The 20,833-nt window shown below is 37.3% G+C and overlaps 1 protein-coding gene across 1 annotated transcript in view; it reads right to left on the bottom strand.

Annotated features, from left to right (window-relative positions):
* NUDT14 (nudix hydrolase 14) overlaps nucleotides 1-20,833 on the bottom strand; it is a 60,712-nt gene that overhangs the window by 18,914 nt on the left and 20,965 nt on the right. The window contains exon 2 of the mRNA XM_032188959.1: nucleotides 13,639-13,682. Within this exon, the coding sequence (XP_032044850.1) occupies nucleotides 13,639-13,682 (44 nt within the window). The remainder of the gene's footprint in view (nucleotides 1-13,638; nucleotides 13,683-20,833) is intronic.

The raw sequence follows: 20,833 nt of genomic DNA, 5'->3' as shown, positions 1-20,833 counted from the left end.
TAACCTTCCTTGTAAAAGAGCTGTATATTTATTTTCACTATTTGATTTTATAATGCAGTCTCAAGCTGCCAGAGTAACTGCTACTTGATGATTATCAAAAATAATATTAATGTTTATTATAATAATATAGAAAGACCAAAACAGAAGGGGGAAGTCCAGATGTTAACGTTTATATTCATGGTTGTTATTCTCAAAGAGCTGTACTGCATATTGATGGCTTCCTGCCCCACGAGATGTCATTTGCAGGCAATTTTCAAGCAAAGGTTTTAGCCTTTGGAGACACTGAAAGTGAATATTTGTTCTTTTTGTAGAAATGGGGTTCCTTCTGACACAACCCCAAAGTATCTGGGAGCTGCAGTGTGGGCTGCTAGAAGAGATGAAGTTAAACTACAGTCTATAATATTTTAAAATTTACTTTATTTTTTTAAATTATTTTTTAATTAGTTTCTTTATTTCCCCATTTATGTGGCCATTCATTTTCGCAAGAGCAGTACTGTCTGAGGGTAGACATGACACAAAAGGAGATAAGGAATTACTGCTACTGAATATATATATATGTACACGTATATAATATATACACATATATATATATATTGACCATCGTTCCAAGGCAGAGTACATTGCCTGAAACTGGAGTCAGCAGCAGTCCAAGTCCAAGGTTAAAGGAACTGGTAGGGACTTCTAAAGGATGCAGATGCCCTTTGCCTTTCTTCACAGCCACCACCCCAGGCCCAATTTTTCCTTTGGCATGCCTTCTTCAGCATGTCTCATTAAATAACTCATACCAACTCATTAAAAATGGCTCAGCTATTAGACATTTTTTTTTTTTCCTAAGAGTCAATCACTTGAGATTTTTATGGAACAGATGGGAAAATTAAAAACAATCTGTCAGAATTAAGGAACAGGATCAAATTAAGCTGGAAAGGAGTAGCAGCAAGTTATTACAATTGTCTGCTTCTCACACCATCTTGAGATGAGAGGGTACAGAAATGGCACAAATCTGCAGAACTTTCTATTTAATTACTTTTAGTTTTCTGAGAGACTGACAAACAATTTTGAACATAAATTTACATGTTTTAACAAACCGCAACACACAAGTTCTAATAGTTCTTGTCAGACTTGGAGAGGAAAAGTTCAAAATCAAAGCTTCTTAAGAGGAGTGTGACCCTACAAATACTATTTGGTATTTTTTATTCCACAAGAAACAAGATAACATGAAGTATTTCCACACGTTATTATGCTTGTAACTTACAAAATGTCATTTAAAGCTGAATTCAGGAGAGTTATTTGAGTATTCCATAAAGCTAGGGCAAGGCCATTCAACAGATCCAACTGGAAGATCCCCACAGCTTTCAGGGAGTTTCCTTACTGCTGCAAGAACCCAAGGATGTTCTTTGGTCTGGCATATAAAATTAGGAAAGTATCTTCCAGAGTTTTACATCACCCCACAGAGAATTTATTACAGAACTATTTCAAAATTACTATTTTTACAGATAAGACAGGCTACCAAAAAGCCATATTACAAAAGAGTTGCAAATGCATCTTTTAGTGGTAACACACCACAGGATATCAGACGAATATTTGATGTTTCAAGGCAATTCCCTTTAAAATATTACAACTGATCCTATTTTTAAGTATTATATATGCACCTATGTAAGTTAAAATGATCAAAAAAGAGTATACATATTAAAATAAGCAATTAAAACTTGTGTAATGACTCTTGGGAACATCTCCACAAATAAAAGATATGGAAGATCAATGAAGCCTAGCTTGTATGTTATCAAAAGGGAAAAAAATAATAAAAATCACACATGCCCACAGGTGATGGTGGGGGAGCTGAATTTCCTAAAAAGGCAGAAATCCTTGGCAAGACTTTAATCTGACACGGGTATCAAAACATCCTAACCTAACAACAGGCTTCAGGTGTACAAGATCTAAAAAGCTGCACGGTGTCACATTTTTCTTCATTTTTTACAAAGGAAAAAAAAAAAATGTCTATTATAAAAGTGTCAAGGTGTATCTGAAACTTGCCTCCACGCTTTAAAAACAAGCTGCACAACTAAAACACTGCCCCAGCTTAGACCTGCCACCCTTTTCATTCCGGGTAGCGGGTCACTCCTTTTGCAATACTCTGCAGCTGTAAATCTTCGCTGGCTATGCCTGCAGCAGCTGACACCCAGGCAAACAGCTGGTGCAAAAGACCAGGCCATTAAGGCAAATGCCATGCCACGGAGCCACAGACCTGCACCTGGGACCCACTGGGCTAAAACTTTGTATGCAGGGAGCACTTGGGGTACTTGCCATTGCTGGTGGGCTTGGTACACGTCTGCAGGCAAGAGGAGGCAAAGGAGATCACCCTCCCAAACACCCTGTACATATTATTTGCTTCTGTAAAACACAGATCACCTTCAAGCAATAATGGAGCCCTGGCTCCCCTGTGCTGCATCTCTCAGAGGCTGCCTTAAGGACTTCCACTAAACAGAAGCAAACTGCATTAGAGATGCCACAGGTCTGTACAGTGTCTTCCAGGGCTGGTGATGACCACAGACCTGCTCAGCCTTCAGGCCAGCTCCTCCTCACTTCAGACATACAATAAATCACTGCTCCAGTGACCAGAGGCTTTCTCCCAGAGAAGGCATGCACATAAACAGGGTACTGTGCAGTAAGGCAGGACACTGTTCTTTCCATAAATATAGCAACAATTAGTGTAGCCTTGAAGTATTTTAAGAAGGATAAATACCTACAATGTCAGCAAGATGTATCTTAAAAAAAAAAAAAAAAAAAAAAAAAAAAAAGCTAGGCTATGCTGAAGCTTTTACTCTAATCTTGTTTGCTGAAAAATGTGCCTGGTTTTGGTATTTAATAGAGCATTTTCTTAGAGGGACTGAACTGTTCAGTCCAGGGACTCACCTAGCAGTTAACCAGCAGAATTCAAAGAAAAGCCTGACTGAAATAGCTAAGCTTTCTTTAGGCTTCTCTAATGGCTGTCAGGCTTCCCTAAAATGTCAAAGTCAATGTGCAGAAATCACATGCAGCTCGCTCCTGGCCATCTACAACACAGGAATCCAGAATCTTAATTCCTCTTCCACCTTTAAGACTCTCAATAAGAGCGATGATCTCCAGCAGAATACTTCCCTGAGAGCTGAAAACAACTCTTACAGGAGTTTAGAAAATGACTCTATTGTGTGCCACTGACCTAGAAAACCACTTCCAAGTTTTTCTTTCCCCCAGCATAGTACACCTCTGTATTTATTGAGCTCGTGGTAACTGATGCTTTGTGACATTTCAGCAGAGCAGACATGGGCGGAGAAATGATATTACAGCTTCACACCCTCGAGGCTGAAAAACGAAGGTGATGCTTCCTTCTAGGAGCCATGTAAGAAACATGGTACGTGACCACAGCAGGTACGAGGTAGGGGACAGACGAAAACTGACATCCTGTTAAAATGTGCACACGCATACGGAAGGACAGAAAGTTAATTCTTTTGAATTACACCCCAGCAATTAAGATCAGCAAGCGAGCTTTGCCAAAGCTACAAGAACAGGTACTTCTTGAGATCCAGAGCTTGAAGGATGTTATTGTGTTTGCTTTTGGCTGAGCTACATGCTTTGTATTTTGTTGTTGCTTTTTGGGGGACAGAAATAGAAATTCACTTTGTAGTCGTTGGTTTTGTCATTTTCTGTCTTGAGGATTTGTCAGTTGTTAACCTGGCATACAGTTAATCCACGAGCACATGCTAACATTTCCTAATTGCTTTTCAAGAGACAAACTTTTAGAATCCCTTAATAAAAAGATCCATTCAGCCTTTCGTTATTCTTACATGTGACCTTAATGCATGCTTTACAAATGTGTATTTGCAAAATAAGTAAATAAATAAATCACAGTTTAGTAACAGCGAAGAAAAGGACAAGATTCTCTTGTGTTTCTGTGAATGAAATAAGACTCTCAAGACTGGAGATGAAGCTTTTTAAAGATAATCTTGCACTAATACTATAGTATGCTAAGTAATTGATGGGGTAATAAGGGCAAAGAAACTGACCCTTCTTTAATCATTTTAAGAGCAAGTCAGGATATTGTTTTGTAGATGTCTAGTGTGGGTATGTGTGTGTCACACACACATTCTGATCAAACTGAATAATGGAAGATAAAGCACCTAAAAAGACTGGCATTAACACTGAAAGCCAGGGCTTCCCACCTATTAACCCCAGCTCCTTCCATCTACTTTTAAAGGCTAAAAATTATCACATAATTAGTTGAAAGTCCATAATATTAGGAATGACAGTCTCCTGCACCATAGTGGAAATTCAAAAATATAATGTTATTTGATTAATAAAAAAAAAAGGAAAAAAAAAAAATCAACCAAACCCCCACAACACTATCAGAGCCTGTGCTAATTCAATGCCAGTCTCAAAGACAATGAAAATAGACTGGACAATGAAAACAAAATTCCAAAAAGAAATACAAAAATGGCATGCAAGAATAAAAGTAAGTAATTGACTTAAGTCCCCTCAACTCCCAGCATATTTGGTATTAAAAATCCCCTAGATGCAATCAAAAGGAAATAATCAATTGCAGTGTGCAACCATAAAAGTATTTAGGGAGATGTACTCATCTCAGCTGGAGAGCACATGAATACAAAATATACACGTAGTATTTTTGCCTTGTATGTTTTATAAAGGAGCAAATGGCAAGATTCATAAATCTCTCAAGAAAGGAAGTAAGAGAAAAATATCACTTAGATGTACTACAATTGTTTTAGCTTTAAAGTATATATTTTTTAATTAAGTTACATTAATTTGGCTTTCTTTGTTTATACAGAGTTGACAAAATGATCTTTCACATTATTTTCTGCATCAGATCTATAACTCCATTTAGTCTTTTTTTTTTTTTTTTTTAAATTATTACCTTTGAGAAACACCGTAGATCAGGATTAAAGCATGCTAGTGAGCAAGCATCCTTTTCTTTTCCATGAAATGACTGAGCTTTCCATTTTAAAGCAACAAACAAGCAAATAAACAAACCTGTTTGAGAGCTAACAATCAGAAGGAATTGTAAGGGAAGATTCATCCTCCAGGAGGGCCTATTTCACATTAAGTTACTTCAAAATTATTTTTGGTGACCATGAGCAAGAATTGCATACAGCCCCTGTGTTAATTCTGTATTCGAATTAACCATCCACAGTTGGACACATCCCTGAAAATTTACAACTTGGTACCTAAAGCGCTGTCGTCTTCCTTTTATCAGAGAAGCACAGTATTGTAAGCCAGGCCCTTCATTTCAGAACAGACATGTAATAAAGCTGTACCCTTTGATTATTCTCCAGTGCAATTCCTTTAGTTTCCCAGAGCTTTAACTATAATGCAGATAGTCCTGAGATTAAACGTGGGCTTGCACAATCTTTATTGGTTCATTTAAGTCTTCCTTCAAAGCATTTTACATTTTTCAAAGGCCAGCACCAATCCAATTGGCTGCTTAAAATGCAGCCTATTACAAAAGCAAAGCTATAAGCTCCTGACAAAAACATTCAGCCTTTCATACTAATCACAGATAAAGTGGATTTGGCAAAAGATAATTAGAGACGTCTAGAAGACTTCTGTATTCAGATGAAATGTGAAAGCTTCCTCCTTTACGATTTAAATATTTAATATCAAGTAAAACCAGAATAAAGTGGTGAGATGCATATGCTTAAGAAAACGTTACGTTGGGAAAAATCCAAAGGAAGGCTGGTTTCAGAAAAGTGAAGTGCAGCAGGAAGTTGTTCGTGACACCATAGAGCAGGAAGCATATGTTTGGTTAATCATCGGCCTGGTAGAAGAATGAATTAAGGAGTGCTAACAAATCCATACACATGCACTTCTAAAACATTCCCTATCTCCTTGTAAAGCAGTAATTAGTCCCCTATTCAAAGAATAAGATGTGGGACAACTTGTTTGGAATAAACAATCCTCCCAGCACCCTGTTTTCATCTAACAAAGAAAAAAAAAATTAAAAAGTAAATTCAACTGCAAAATAAATGAGACATCAAAGCACATTGCCTTCAATAACATTCTTTAAGTGTCATATCTTGGCCCGTATCCCAGGATACCCTTGGAAATGACACACTGCATCTTAATGGGATTCTTTCAACAAAATATTTTAATAAATAAATTCAGGTTTTATTCTTATTTCATTAAATAAATCTTTGTAGGCATTACGTACAACAGATGTCAGAATCTGATGGGCTTTTGTTCCAATTCCTAATTATTTTTCTGAAACTACTGCTTACAAATGCTATCACAAAATAAGACCACCAAGTGATCTATCTAAAAGGCAGAAATATGACTTCATTCTGAAATGGCAAAAAGAAAACTTTTAAAACAACTTGAGAATTCAAGGACAGTGCACAGAATAAAAAACTCAAGTGTTCTGTCCAAGCTAAAGTAAGGGACAAACCAGCAACTTTCTTTCATACCTATCAAAAATCAAATATGAAGTGAATAGCAACTTTTTTTCCAGGTATAAAAGTATAGTCTCACCACCATGAGTGAGAAACTGATAATGTCAGTTATTCACATTTTTCCTAGTTTCCCCATTTCTGAAATAATGGATTCAAGAGTTTCCTCTTTTCCACGAGATATATTCTGATAAAAATTCAAAAACACAGGCACTCAGATTAGAAAACATTTCCTAGTTTTCGTAAAATTACTTTTACAATCCCAGATGCAGGCCATGACCACGTTACTGTCCCTAGACCATGTGAATAACTTTTGACACTCCTTTCAGACAAACAGGTTTAATTCCACATGGAAGGAAATTCTTCTTCAAAAGTTCTTCTTGATTTCAGTGACTAGAATAGAATTAATATGTCCACTTATTTTAATACTGAAAAATATTGAAAAATGAAATTCTGCACGTTATGAAAACTAGATGTCTTCACTTTGGCCACCATAAACCTGTATGTAGAAATTTGTGACTCGCCAACCAAAACTTTTAAATACCTGCTTAGTTTAAAATATTTCTATTGATTTGGTTCTTAAAATTAGACAAACATGTAACTTTCTAATGAATCGATGCCCTGAACAAAGATTTAATTGCCATTTTACCCTATTCAGTGATAGGGCATAGTTAAGTTTATATGCTATATGGAGTTTTAATGGCAGATACTTAGAAAGGGGAAAATCAGAACCTGGCTTATGATCTTGTGTTTGTCTCTGATAACTTCACAGCATCAAATACACTTATTTTTGCCTCATTGCTACAATTTTATTTAGATCAGATCCTAAGGTAACAACATAATAAGACATCTAAAAGACAGTAAACATGCCTGCAGAATTCCTGGCACACCAGCAGAGGATATGTCAAACCTTTGCTTAAAAAAAAGAAGAGAAAACAACAGAAAAAAAAAAAAAAGCATAAATGTATTTTATTTGCAAATATCATATGCAAACAAATAGTGTAATTACTTGGGTTGAAAGGAAATCAACAGGCTTCTAAGATTTTTCCTTTTAATGGCAGGAAAAATATCATTATCCTGATAGCATCCTTGATAAACAGATACCAAGTCTAGACCCGAGCATTTCTAGTGACAGCGATTACAGAACATGCCTTCCCAGATCATCTTATTGCCCATTGTTAAAAATGGTTTCTTAGTGTTTCATTTATGAAATACTTTCTGTATGACACTATTCTTTCTTGTTCTGTCATTGATTACTGATGAAATTAAATGTTTCTGGCCTGCTTTAGAGCATTCCTTTCAATTTTTGTGATAAGCAGTAATTTCTCTCTTCGGTTGTATTATCCTTTGCAAGAACATGCCCAGCTATCATTATTTTTTCTCTCAGCTATTATTTCCCTAAACTTTTCATCATTTTTGTTGTTTGTTGAACTACATCCAGTTTATTTTAAACAGCGCATTATCTTCTGCACTATCTTTGAAGATAATCATGAGAACTCCACTCCATTGACACCCTGGAGGAGATGTTACAAAGGCAGACAAGGTTTAGACAAGGTTTACACCACAACAGCCTATCATTACACATAAAAGGCACTTGCCACCCAAGAAAGATTGTTTTTTAACTTAAAAAGATGCTAAGAGGCTGTATTTTACCCATCTTAAAGCTACTGTGATAATTCTTGCGCAAAGGAAGCATCTGAGTTAAATTTCATGGTGTCTTATAATACACTAGGACATAAACTAGAAAAATACATACAGGATTAAATTTCCATAAAGCCCAAACGATCCGGCATATGAAACAGGAGAAGGAATTTAATCCACTCCTATAATGTGGTCAGGGCACATGACTTCCACCCCGTCTCCAGAGCTGCCTGCTGCAGCCCCTGAGCCGCGAGAGCAGCCGGCTGCCCCCGGCGAGGCAAAAAAGGGCAGCGGGGACGCAGCAGCTCCGATGGCAGCATGATGCAGGTACCTCCCAAGGCGTTCGTCCTCCCACTCCGTGTCTCAAGACCCCGCAGGGGACAACACGCCGGCGTGCAGATGTCCTCCGCTCCCTTCAGCCTGCAAACCACCTCCTGATGGCAACCCGTGCTTTGCAGTTGTCTTTGCAGCACATAAAGCATCTTTTCTGAGTGAGCAGTTCAATTAAGAATGAAGTTGCTTTAAATGAGAAATAAGTCGATCCCCTAAATAAAATTATCTCATGCGGCAGGAATATTATTTCCCCTTCTTTTTACAGAAATTAGAAAAGAAAGTTTTTTCCATTAAGAATTTTTAAGTTGAGAACTACTCCTGAGCCACTGTGACATGTTTTTGTAGCTAAAATCAAAGGGTTTTAGTTATAACAAGGGTGCAATGCACATGCAAGTTTAATTTTTGGGGTCCTACTGCCTTTTCCTTCTCACATGGTATTTTCAGGGTTAAGAGGAACTCACACAACACTCTTACAGGCAGTTCAGTCTCCTCAATTTATTTCCCTTTTGAAGTAGTGTACTTTCCAGTGAAAGTTTAATTCTTTTAAATAGACAACTAGCCATCATTTTGCTCAATATCCTTTCACAACACAAGCTGTCCTTTTCCTTGTCAGCTAGCAAAAGGTTCCTGTTCCTGAACATTATTACTCAAAGCACAAAAGCAAGCACATGACTCTGCACTGACCTTCATCTGTTCCCAAATTATGTCTTTTAAAAGCCTTGAATCTGTTTAAGGGGAGCTGCTGAAACCTGAAACGAACTGGGTCTATTGCTTTATAAAGTAGATGAATGTAAATCTTAAGTATTACATTTCAGGCTCTTACGGTACTAAATATAGCAAAATTAGGATGAGGGGGGAATATAACTGGAGCGTGACTCTGGTTTTAGAGACTTTTTTTTTGTTACAGGCATGGATGATTACTTTGTAATATTTGGCATATTTCTATTTCTGACAGAAAATCACTATAAACTTGCAGAATTAAAGTGCACTCCTAATCAGGTATTTTACTTTTAATAGCAGTGACCTTAAAAAACAAACAAACAAAAAACCCTCCCTCCCAGAAATCACTGCTGATTACTAAGTAGCTTTGATAGACTCAAATCTAAGAAGCACCTTGCATTAATGATTCTATGATTTAAACTTTTCATCTCTGTATTCTGTGTGATTCTCTTAAGGGTGTGTTTAATAATGAGGAAAAAAATTCACCTCAGTGTTCAGAGGAAAATAAAATTAACTATAAAAAAAAAGCACAATGAAATTAATGCAGAAAGCATCTCCTCCTGTGTGTTACTGCCTGACACAACAAGCCATAATTATCTAACACTTATGAGCATCACCTCAATAAACTTATAAAATACTTTCAATAGAAGAGGTAATCAAGATTTTTTTTTTCTTCATCTACTTTTAGTAAATTTCAGCATTATTTCTAAAGACATGATAAAAACCTGTAGTGAGCTCTGATACTCTTCAACCACATGTGTCAAAGAATCATTTACAAATGTGACTCCAAAGGACCAGAACAATAGTGAACACCTTATTTATGGATAGAAAATTGGCTTTCAAGTTGACAGATTTCTAGACAAGTTTACATTTTTTTGACAGTTATCAGATGAGAACTGTAACTTTCATCAAGTATATTTAATTTTCATATAAAGTCATAGAAACTTTCAGGTTATAAGAGGCTTCTGGAGATCATCTGATCCAACCTCCTGCTCAAAATTGGCGAACTTCCAAGTTAGGTTTGACTTCTCAGAGCCACTCCAGGTTTGAATTCCTCCTAGGATGGAGACTCCTCTGCCTCTCTGGGCAGAACGTTCCCAGATTTAGCTACTCTCCGTGTGCACGTGTATGTCTTTGTGCCCTGGGTCTTCCTTCTATTACAATTTAAACCCAAATAGGGTAGGAAATGCTGCCTCTTTTGTCTACAGTAATTCTCAACTGACTTTTGGCAGCACAGGTTTGGAAGGTTTGCCTTAGTAACAGTTTACTGTGTGACCAGTAATAATTTCACAATTTTTTTTTTTCTTTTTGGTCTTTAAATGGTATAGAGGAATTAAGAGTAAGCATAAATTACAAACTAAATAAAGCAGAGGCGACTCCAGACATACCCTAGTTTTGAATGCTCTTAAGAAAGCTCAGGAGCCACACAGTAGGGGCTCAAACACAGATCTGCAGTAACTAAAAAGGAGAGGGAAAAAAAAAAAAAAAAAGAAAAAAGGGAAATCTAATTAAAAGTTGTCCTATTTTAGCTTGCACTAGTGTTACACCAGCATGTGTACAGATAAATGATTTTGTGTTGAGCCCTACTGGAATACATTGAGATAAGTAGGTGACTCACACCTAAGGCAAATGAAATGACTACTGCAGTCCTCTTGTTTTTGTCGTTGTATTATTTAATCAGCTGTTCATCTGAACAGTTGGAAAGGATACGTTTATACAGAAATAACTTCAACTCTCTTGCTAAATATTTTCTTGTATCAGGTCTATATTCTGGTACAATCTATTGAATATTGGCTTATGCTGACCTCATCGAAGATGAAAAAAAAACACAAAGGTCCCAGAGGAACCAGAAAAGACAAGCTCTGAGCTTACTGTCACACGGCACTGAAGTCAGTCTTAAACACTTCTACTTGTGCTGCTGAAGGAGGATAAAGACATGAATCAGGCTCAATGTCTGTTTTCATGCAATTAACATTTTTTTTAATATTAAATATCATTAAATCAATTGCATATATCAATTTTATGTAAATATATAATACACACATATGCATACTTTGTAGATCTGTTGTTCCAATGTATATGTTCTATTTAAGTAAACAACCTCATCTATTTTTTTTTTTTTAAAAGGAGCATTTACCAGTGTTATAGCATTTTCAGTAATAAAACAAATTTTAAGTACTTTTGAAAAGTTATCTTAGTTCTGGAAAACTCCCACAATCTTTCTGAAGGTGACAGTTATCTCCTAACTTCATGCACTAGGAAATCCTGACCAACAGGACACATGCCCTGGAAGCCCCTCCTCCCTCAGTATTTTATCCCTCATTAAGAGCAACGAACCTCTCAGGGCCCTCAAAGTACAAAGTTCTCTACACTCTTCAGCAACTAGACAAGACGACTTTTCCATATAACTAGCTGTCTTACTTTCCATATAACAGCACATATCTTTCCGTATAACAGCTGTCTTACTAAAGTACAGTAAAATGTAGGGCTTCAAGGCATTATATGGAATTCTGAACCTAACTAATCTTTTTGATAATAATTGACTTTGCATTCACAAATAGAATGTATGAAAAACATGTTTTTTCATATAGAGGGTTCATATTATTACCTTAGGTTTCAGAAGTTGCAATGAATTGACTTGTGAAAGAGCGTGAGGCATTCTGCAGTTCAACAGTAGTCACTAATAAGTTAGGATGGCAGCTGTTGTACATCTGAAGCTAACAAATGTTATGTGACCAGAGATGACTGGCATGACATGTGGCTGTAGCCTTTTTATACAGTTATGTACTCAACTATTTTAAAAATGTTCACAAAAGTCCTTCAGAAATACTGTTCTCAAGAAGTTCATGGAAAACTGATCCTTTAATATTTACCCCACTCAGTTAGTTGCATATGCTCACACATTATCACACAGTGATAATCTGAAGCTAAAACAAAAATAATAACATAAATTATTCTTCTGGAAGATATGTTCTTCTCAGCACAGTGACTTGAGGCTGGATTCACTTGCTTGAAAGTACAAGGCATATATTCAATTTCCAGCAATCAATTATAATTTCAGCTTTTGTATCTGTGCTCATAAATCCTGGCACATGCCCATATGGACAGACAAAGTGCAAAGACAGAACTGTCTTCCAGGCAAATTCCAAAAGCAAGTGTGAAGTTCAGTAGTGAAATATCACTCCTTTTTCTTCCCTTAACCTCAGGCAGTACAGGCATTTTTAATCAATTTAATATTTTCCTAGTCTTCTTGGAACTTTTACCTTCATAATCTTTATATTGATAAAAAATGTTGTTATCACTGAAGTAATATAAAAATCCATTTCAAGAGCCTAAAACAAAAACATTCATTGTAAGGATTCAGAAGGTTCTGACAGAGCAAAATTTCAGAAAATGCAATTGATTTTACCTACTTACCTCATACACAAGAAGAATCTCTCTCTCTCTACATGACTCTGGTTGTGTCACAATTTCTTTTGCCATTAGTACTTTCTACATTTTATACATTAATAAATTCAAAAAAATCCTTTTATTTCCTAGGGACAAGTCATTACCTCTGCTTTTTATTTTCCAATACCTGAATTTTCAGTAACTAGATTGCATTGTTATACATTTAAAAAGAGACAAATACTTTACAATTTAATAACTCTGAGACTGCCTCTACATCATACATACCCTAGTTGTTATTATTTTTCATTCTTTAGCGTCAGGAGTAAACTACTTTACCTCCTTTATAGGAAAAATACTATTGGAAAGACAGAATAAAGTCAGAGGTCATCCATTTTTTCCTGTGTGATTAGGAGAGCATTTTGGTCTACAGAATGCATGGGCTGAAAGGTTTCAGACATTTGCAAAGTCACTTTGCCTGAAACATCATTATATAGCAGTGATGGAGAGGATTAAAATAAAAAAAAAATAAAAAAAGCACAATACTAAGATTTGATCAAACATGAAACAAAATCTCCACCTCATTGCAAAAAATTGCCAGTGACAAAATCGAATGGTATGACTGTAACTTTAGACCTCTTTTTATGAGCCTTTGTAGGGCAATATTTGGGCTTGTATATTCAGAGGTGAGGGAACGCTGTCACATATTTGGGCCCAGACTGTTTATCGACACAAATAACAGGGTTAACTATGTGCAGACAGAGTCCTTCCCTCAGTCAATATTTTCACACTCAAAGAAGAAAGCTTCATACAATTCAAACTTTTAGTTCCATCTTCTATATCATTACATCATGTGCAATGTATCACGTGCCAAAACTCTTAACATCTGAAAAGTCAGGCACAGACAAAACATACTGAAAGACATAACAAACCATAAGAAGATTTTAAAATTTCTGCTAATTCTGTTTGAAGTAGTGAAGAATTAACTGCATTATGCAAGAAGTAAGAATTGAAGAGGAATTTGGAGGAAAAACAAGAAACTCAATATACTAAGATTTGACCAGAGGAAGAGTATGAAATACAACATATAGAAAAAAGGAAATAATGTGATTCCATCAGTTACCTGTCATGTGTCCTCATAAAGTCCCAGAACTTCTTAGTGCCATTCTATGGAAAAAAAAAAAAATAAATGCATCAGTAAAATTAATTCCAAATGAAAACTAACTATAATGAAATTGAACAAAATTTTAGAAGGTATTTTTTGAACGCTCGGTAGTGCTGGTTTTACTTACGACGTCATTATTCTGGATTATGACAGTAAGTATTAAAGATGGTGACAACTATCTTAGGAATTTCTGAAGCTTTAGTCCACAGTATTAGGCTGACAGCTAATGAACGACTGAGGTACTCTTTGAGCCCAATTCTGGCCATGGTGTCAACTCCAAACCCCAATCTACTCATTCAGGTGCTAGGAAGCTATATACAGCTAACTTTCAACCAGTAAAATAACCCATAGGTCTAAGTTCTTCCATGGTACATGTGCTGAAGTAGACTTAGCTTTGCAGGACAGCTCAGCATTTACCTCCTGTACCGTGTCACTGTTTACTACTCACACCTCTGTTATCTTAATAAATGACAGGTACCACAGGTAACATGGCTGAAACAAACACCTGAAAAACACCACTTTTTAACAGTACACACACACAATTGCATATATATTCTATGTTCTGTAACCACCTTCGTCAGTTCGTACACAGCAGGTAACAGAGACATACATAGAATCAGAATGGCTTGGGTTGGAAGGGACCTTGAAGAAGATCCAGTTCCAACCCCCTGCCATGGGCAAGGACACCTTCCACAGACCAGGTTGCCGAAAGCCCCATCCAGCCTTGCCTTGAACGCTGGTCCTTCTCTGGCAGCCTGTGCCAGTGCCTCACCATCCTCAGAGAAAAGAATTTCCTCCTGATGCCTAATCTAAACCTACCTGCTTTTAGTTTAAAACCATTACTCCACATCCTCTCACTCAATTCCCTGACAAAGAGTCCCTGCCCAGCTTTCCTGTAGGCCCCACTTAAGTACTGGAAGGCCACTATACAGTATATAATTCTGTACCCTATCTATTAGATGTGTGGAAATACTCTTCAGATGAAGAACAGCGTGATGAAATTCCCTCCTCAGTCAGTTTTAAGTCTGTATAAGGACTCAGCATACAACCTGAGGAAATTCTTTTGGTTGACACCTTTCTTGTATTAGCAAGGCAAATAACAGGCCAGCTGAAGACCTACAAACCTAAAACATGCCTAATGTGAAGAGCAGCACAAGCTCTCTATTATAAAGTATGATTAAACGGATGGTCAAACCCTGAGCAACTGGTTAATGATTTAAGGCAGGTAAATGCAAGCAATGAAAGAAGAATCAGGTTCAGTTGGTGGGTAAAGGTGCCAACCAATACAGACAGGCCCTTCAGCTCTATTACAGATGTCATGGCTACCAAGTACACAACAGCTGGTGGGGATTAGATAACAAGCACTCTGGTTCAGAGATTAAGCTCCTGAGCTTTATGAGTTTACCGAGCTTTTTCGAAGAGTGACTGTTTGCTTGCTAGCAGCGTTTGCCTTCATTCCCACAGCTCTAATTATAAACAGTTGTCCACCTCAAGAGAAACTCCAGTCTGCTCTTCCATCGGTGCCTGTGCATAACTTCTGTAGCACTGACAGGAATCAAATGCACGCATCAGAAGAGTAGCCATGTCATTGTTTAAACGTAACATAATGTTGAAAGAGAAATAGAGACAGCAAATTCTGTGTGAACTGAAGTATTAAAACCCTTGGTCATCAAGCTGAGTGTACATCCAATCTGTTCCACCTGGTGAGAGACAGAGGAACTATGAAAGGAATAGGACAACACATAGATGCAACACTCAATAGCACAGAGCAATGCTGTATGGCAATATGGTTTAATGTATTAAATTCATAAGGTCTGCTCAATCCTTTTGTAGATTTATTACTACCTGTAAGACATTAATGTGTGGGATTTTCTCTTGCTTGCAGATTGCTATGCAGTTTGTTGTTTGGCATGAGCAATTTGGGAAAGTGTGTACTGGGAATGTCTTCTGCATGTACCTTCACATTGGTTCTCCAGCTTTAACCTTCCACTGCCCTACACAGTAAGATGTGCTCCCATCCATTCTCCCTTAGTAGTGTCAGCTTAAGAGAAATGTGTGTGTCCAGCTGATGGAGAAGACAAAAATGCCTGCACCACAGATATCCTAGAATTGACTTAGGCTATTAGTCCTGTGATACTAATTCCCATGGTGTGATCCCAGCAATAATCCTCCTGACTTTTTCCTCCTGCCATCGTTTTGCAAATTATAGAACCTGATTGCTTTGGAACACTTATGAAAGGGTTTCAAATAGCTGAGGAAAATTACACCCTGGAGAATGAGCCTCAACCAGATGGGATCCATCAGATTCAAATGCCCTCTTCTCATGGGTGAGCCCCATTAACATTAACAGAACCCACCACACAGACGTGCAAATAATTTTTAACAGAAAGTAAAAGAAGAAACCTAGTATTTCAAAAAATAAAAATAAAAATCAGCAAATACTTTACTTTTTCTATTTTCTAAGCAGCTGGACAGCATATAAGCACTTTCTCTAGAACATAATTTGGTTAGTTTAAAACCCAAATTCAAAACCAACCACAGGCTAAATTAATTTTAATCTGTCCATTCAAGATGCTGGTTATGATCATACACTCAGACTGGACAATGTTGTTAAGGTCTTGTCTGTCTATATTTGAATACGAATTTATTTCATATGATCAACTTGCACCTGTCCAAATAAATAAATCAATAAACAAATGAAACATTCCAACATCTCATTGTTTACAATGGCAGAAACTCAAATGAGCACCATTCATGCCCTATTGTCCAAGTCAAACGTAATTTGAACCCAACCGTATGGAGTTGAGTTTCTATTGTACCCAATGCATGGTTCTTTCCTAACAGACTAGTATGAAGGTTGCTAATTATTAATAGCATGTAAACAGTTACCAATGGTTCTTATGCTGCTTTACATACTTTACAGAACATTAATTCTAACCAGTTTCCAACCAACTATGTAAAGCTGTACGTAATATACCTATCTTATCATTAAGACAAAAATATTAATTGCAGAACTCATCAAGATTCATGCCTTTAAAAGCCAGGTAGCCATGACTACTTGTTAAATTTAACCATCCCATTCTGTATATCCTGTCTTCTACCTTTGACAATGTTCTCTTATCACCACAATTACAGACAGTTGCAAAGATTTAAAAGGTATCAGTGGGTCAGCACCACTCCCAAAAACCAGAAGAATCTTTGTGAAATATGAAGGCCCTCTCAAACACTTAATGTTCTTCATTTTAATATATATATATTTATATTAAGTAGTCCGTTCTCCAACGTCTATTAAGGAACAATCAAAGCATTTCTCATTGAAGTGTGAGAAGTAAGCAAAATAGATCGCTGTGAGATCTTAACACTGACACTTAACACTTTACGTTTAAAACTGACTTAAACAACTGTCCTTCAAATACGAGATGTCTCTATTAAAGGGAGGTATGTCAACACTGTATTAGTTTTTATCTCTTTGAAATAGCAGTTTTGATACTCTTCACAGAAGTATATAACACACAATTGATTTGGTAAATCTTTAATTACAAAGTAATTACACTCTACTTCTGTGCTCAGTGATCAGATTCTGTCATGTTGCAATGATGAACTAGTGCATATAGTATGTGTAAATTAATAAAGCTGTATTCCAGGGGGGGCAGCATGTAAGACAGCTTCGTTTCATGTTACTCAGAAGACAGATTACTTACATAAGCACAAATTGCGTAAGAAAGCTGTATCAGGTCAGGCGAGATGTCCATCTTGCCTTTAACAGCAAAAGGAAAATTTAAGAATAGAGGAGGCATAGAGCAATGCTTCCCCAGACCACTCTTTCAGACCTTTGACAGAAGGCAGTTGAAGGTTGTCAGAAGACAATGCCCCCGAAAGGCATCCAAATTAAACACAGTCCCTTCCTCCTTCTCCCCCTCCCAGAAAAGCAAGCACAAATAGCCATTTCTATACACTACTTGAGTGTGCAATAGCATGTCACAAGTCCTGCTCGTTTTGTCTGTAAGACTGACTTGATAATGGCATTGACAACTTAGAATTACAACAGCATACTACAAGCTTCCCAGTCCACATGGAGCGAACTTGATCCCTTTCTATTCAAGTGACTGCAGGACAACCACACACTGCACAGGGCTCTTTGCTAGACAAGTGCTGACAGTGGATACAAGTTCAGCAGATGTGGCTCCTACCAACAAGGCACTGTTTATGATGCCACCCATACCTGATCTCCACATTCTCTGTCCTTCCTCTATCCGTGAAACCATTTCCTAAGACCCTTCCTGCACCTGCTCACTGCCATACTTACAGGCAGCAGCCTGTTCACACCATCTGTGACAGATAAATTGGACTTGTCTGCAGCCTCTGATCAGAATACCATTCTTTTTCCCACCTACACTCTTTCTGTCTCTGGATAAAATGCTGTAAGACTCACTACCCCAGGGATATAACTGTCCTCTGCTTTCCTCTACCACCTTATGCAGTATGATGTCTGAACGATGTGGTCCCATTGCTGTCAGGTTACCCGTGCAAAAGATAACCTTTGCTCACTAGAGAAACTCCTGTAAGATTTAGCCCAACCTAGCCAATAAAGACTACCAAAAGTAGTTTGGGGGCAGCTGGAATGCCTTCCTCCTTCTCATCGCTGTGGACAGTACCAACACACAGCTCGTGCTTTTGGGAAATGTCTCTCCATGTATAGCAAAGCTCAGCTCAGCATTGCACTGATACCATCCACAGCTGTGAAAACAAACAAACAAACAAAACAAACAAACAAACAAAAAAAAACACAATGCAAAACCCCTGCAGTTTGGCTGTGGTCTCTACCATTGTGTAGGGCCTTATAGGGACCCCTAACATGTGTTTCTGTGCAGATGTGACTTCTTCAGATGGAGGCAGTAAGCACTTTGATGTGATTTTGGAGAGACAGGTATAGGTCTTTTCCCAAGGATCATTCTGCTCCTCCCAAAGAATGGGATCTGCTCACAGATAGCACAAATGAATTAGTGGTGGGGTGCTGCAGTTATAAATAACAGGACCAGGGCCCTTCCAGTGCTACAGAGTTTTGAGATGGTAAGGAAGAAAAAGATCTGGTGGTGCCACGCAGCTTAATGTAACCTATGCAGAGGGCCACACTAAGGGCTGGCACGGCAGCTCTTAAAAAACATGAATGACATTGTGACGGTGAGTATAAAATAATTGTTCACTACTTCCTATAATACAGAAGACTGTCATTGCTTGGTACCCGAGGAGAAAGTCTAAGGCCTACCTGGGCACTGAACTGGCTCCTTCTGAGGAACCTGTGGTACAAACTGCATTATATATATACATTTTAAAACATCCTGATGTAATGTTTAATAAAATCTAGGCTAGGTAAAGTTTTATTCTTAAGAGTAAATTGAAAACATGCTAGTGTAGTAGGTGCAATAACACTAAAAAAAGAAATCTCTCTTTAAATGTTTCTTTAACATTAGGTAATAATCGTTACACAACGGTTAAACTGAGGTTATCTAAAGCAAATCCTCATCATGAACGTTTACAGTAACATATTTCCTGTAGTGATTGTTGGGAGTTCAGACCATTCAAAAAGACAAACCTTACATTAGAATTGCACCAACTTAAATAACAGAAAAACTTCTCGTAAGGAGCTCTGTACATACAATACATGACCAAAGCAGTAAAGATATTTGTTCAGACTCTACATAAAGCTCTTTTTAAATTTGCATTATTTAAAGTATGACGATTTAAACAGCTGCTGAATTGAAAACATTGGCCAGCAGCATCTCTTATGTTTATCCAGAGAAAAGCGCTGCTTGGACAGACAGCAGCCAAAGTTTCCAAGAACTGTACAGCTGCAACAAAGCCACCTCAGTAAAAGGGGTTCATACCTTAGGTTACACTTTTGATAAGGCTGGTAACAGGCTAAGGAAACATATAATTTAAATGTGGGAGACGTATGTCCAAAATAAGCAAACTAGCTTCACCTATGCCATTCAAAGAGGAAAAAAAAAATCTGTCCATGACAATGATTAACTTCTTATTGTTTACATAACAGGAGAGACAACCAGACGTTTGGCGACCCATTGTGATGGGCATTAAAAATACTTAGTGGGAACAGTTCCTGTTCAATGATCTTACAATTCAGTTAGAGCCCAGACAAAGTTGGTGTAAACAAACAGCGGCAGTTAAGGAAGAAAGGCAAATACATTATGGTATAGATAAGCTACATGCACAGGTTATGAGGGTTAAAATGAGAAACAACAGTAACGATCCCCTAGCCTCTACCAGTTGGGCTGGGTTTAAAGCGGTTATCCATGACATAAACGTTCCATGCTTGTGAAAAAAAAATTGAACTCCTGAAGTTGATGCAATTATAGCATAAAAATAACTCTATCCTCACTGCTCCATTTTGTCTGTTACCATAGTTCTAAGACACAAAAGCAGTTAATGCCCTCAATGCAAAGGGATTATGACCATTCTTCAAGCAATCATGTATCAGCATTACAGGTAAAAAATTAAAATAAAAAATTATTTGGCAAATAACGGTCTTAAACCAGAGTCAGCAGTGTCAAGCAAGTGTGCAGTCCCTGTTTAATCATTTACATGTAACAAAGCTGTAAAACTTCCTGCAGGAACAATAAATTTTTGCCTTCTGTTCTCATGAAGAAAAATCTTAGAAGTACAAGCGTGTTTTTTCATTAAATGCATTTGTAAGATCTGTTTTCTATTGCGTACTTTCCCATATTCAACCAATCTTCTCTAAATTCATCCAGTTTAGTATCAGAGCACATAGCGTAACCTCTATCTGGAAATTTGCTACATATTCTTTTGCTGAGGTATCTCCTCGTTGCCCAGAACCACATGGCAAGAGAACAGCAAACTCTTCATTTTATTAAGTAACTGACTCCTGAAGACAGACAAAAATCTGCACCAACTCAGCCAGTTGCTGCACCCTCTTGTTACTTTTATTTTCTTAAGTGGTCTTAGCTTAATGCTTTTCACTGCTTTTTATGATCAATAATAACTGTGCAAAGGTAAATTTGCGATTACAGCAACTCAGTAACTCAGTACATCTTGGTTTACAAAATTTATGTTCCTACAATGGTAAATACGTCCTGGAGATGTGCATTAACTACTGCTTCTCTATCAGCCACTG

This window comes from Aythya fuligula, chromosome 5 (genome assembly GCF_009819795.1).
Source record: "Aythya fuligula isolate bAytFul2 chromosome 5, bAytFul2.pri, whole genome shotgun sequence".
In the NCBI taxonomy this organism is placed as follows: Eukaryota; Metazoa; Chordata; class Aves; order Anseriformes; family Anatidae; genus Aythya; species Aythya fuligula.
Note: the sequence above shows the minus strand (reverse complement) of the source record. Positions and strands in the feature narration are given on the sequence as shown.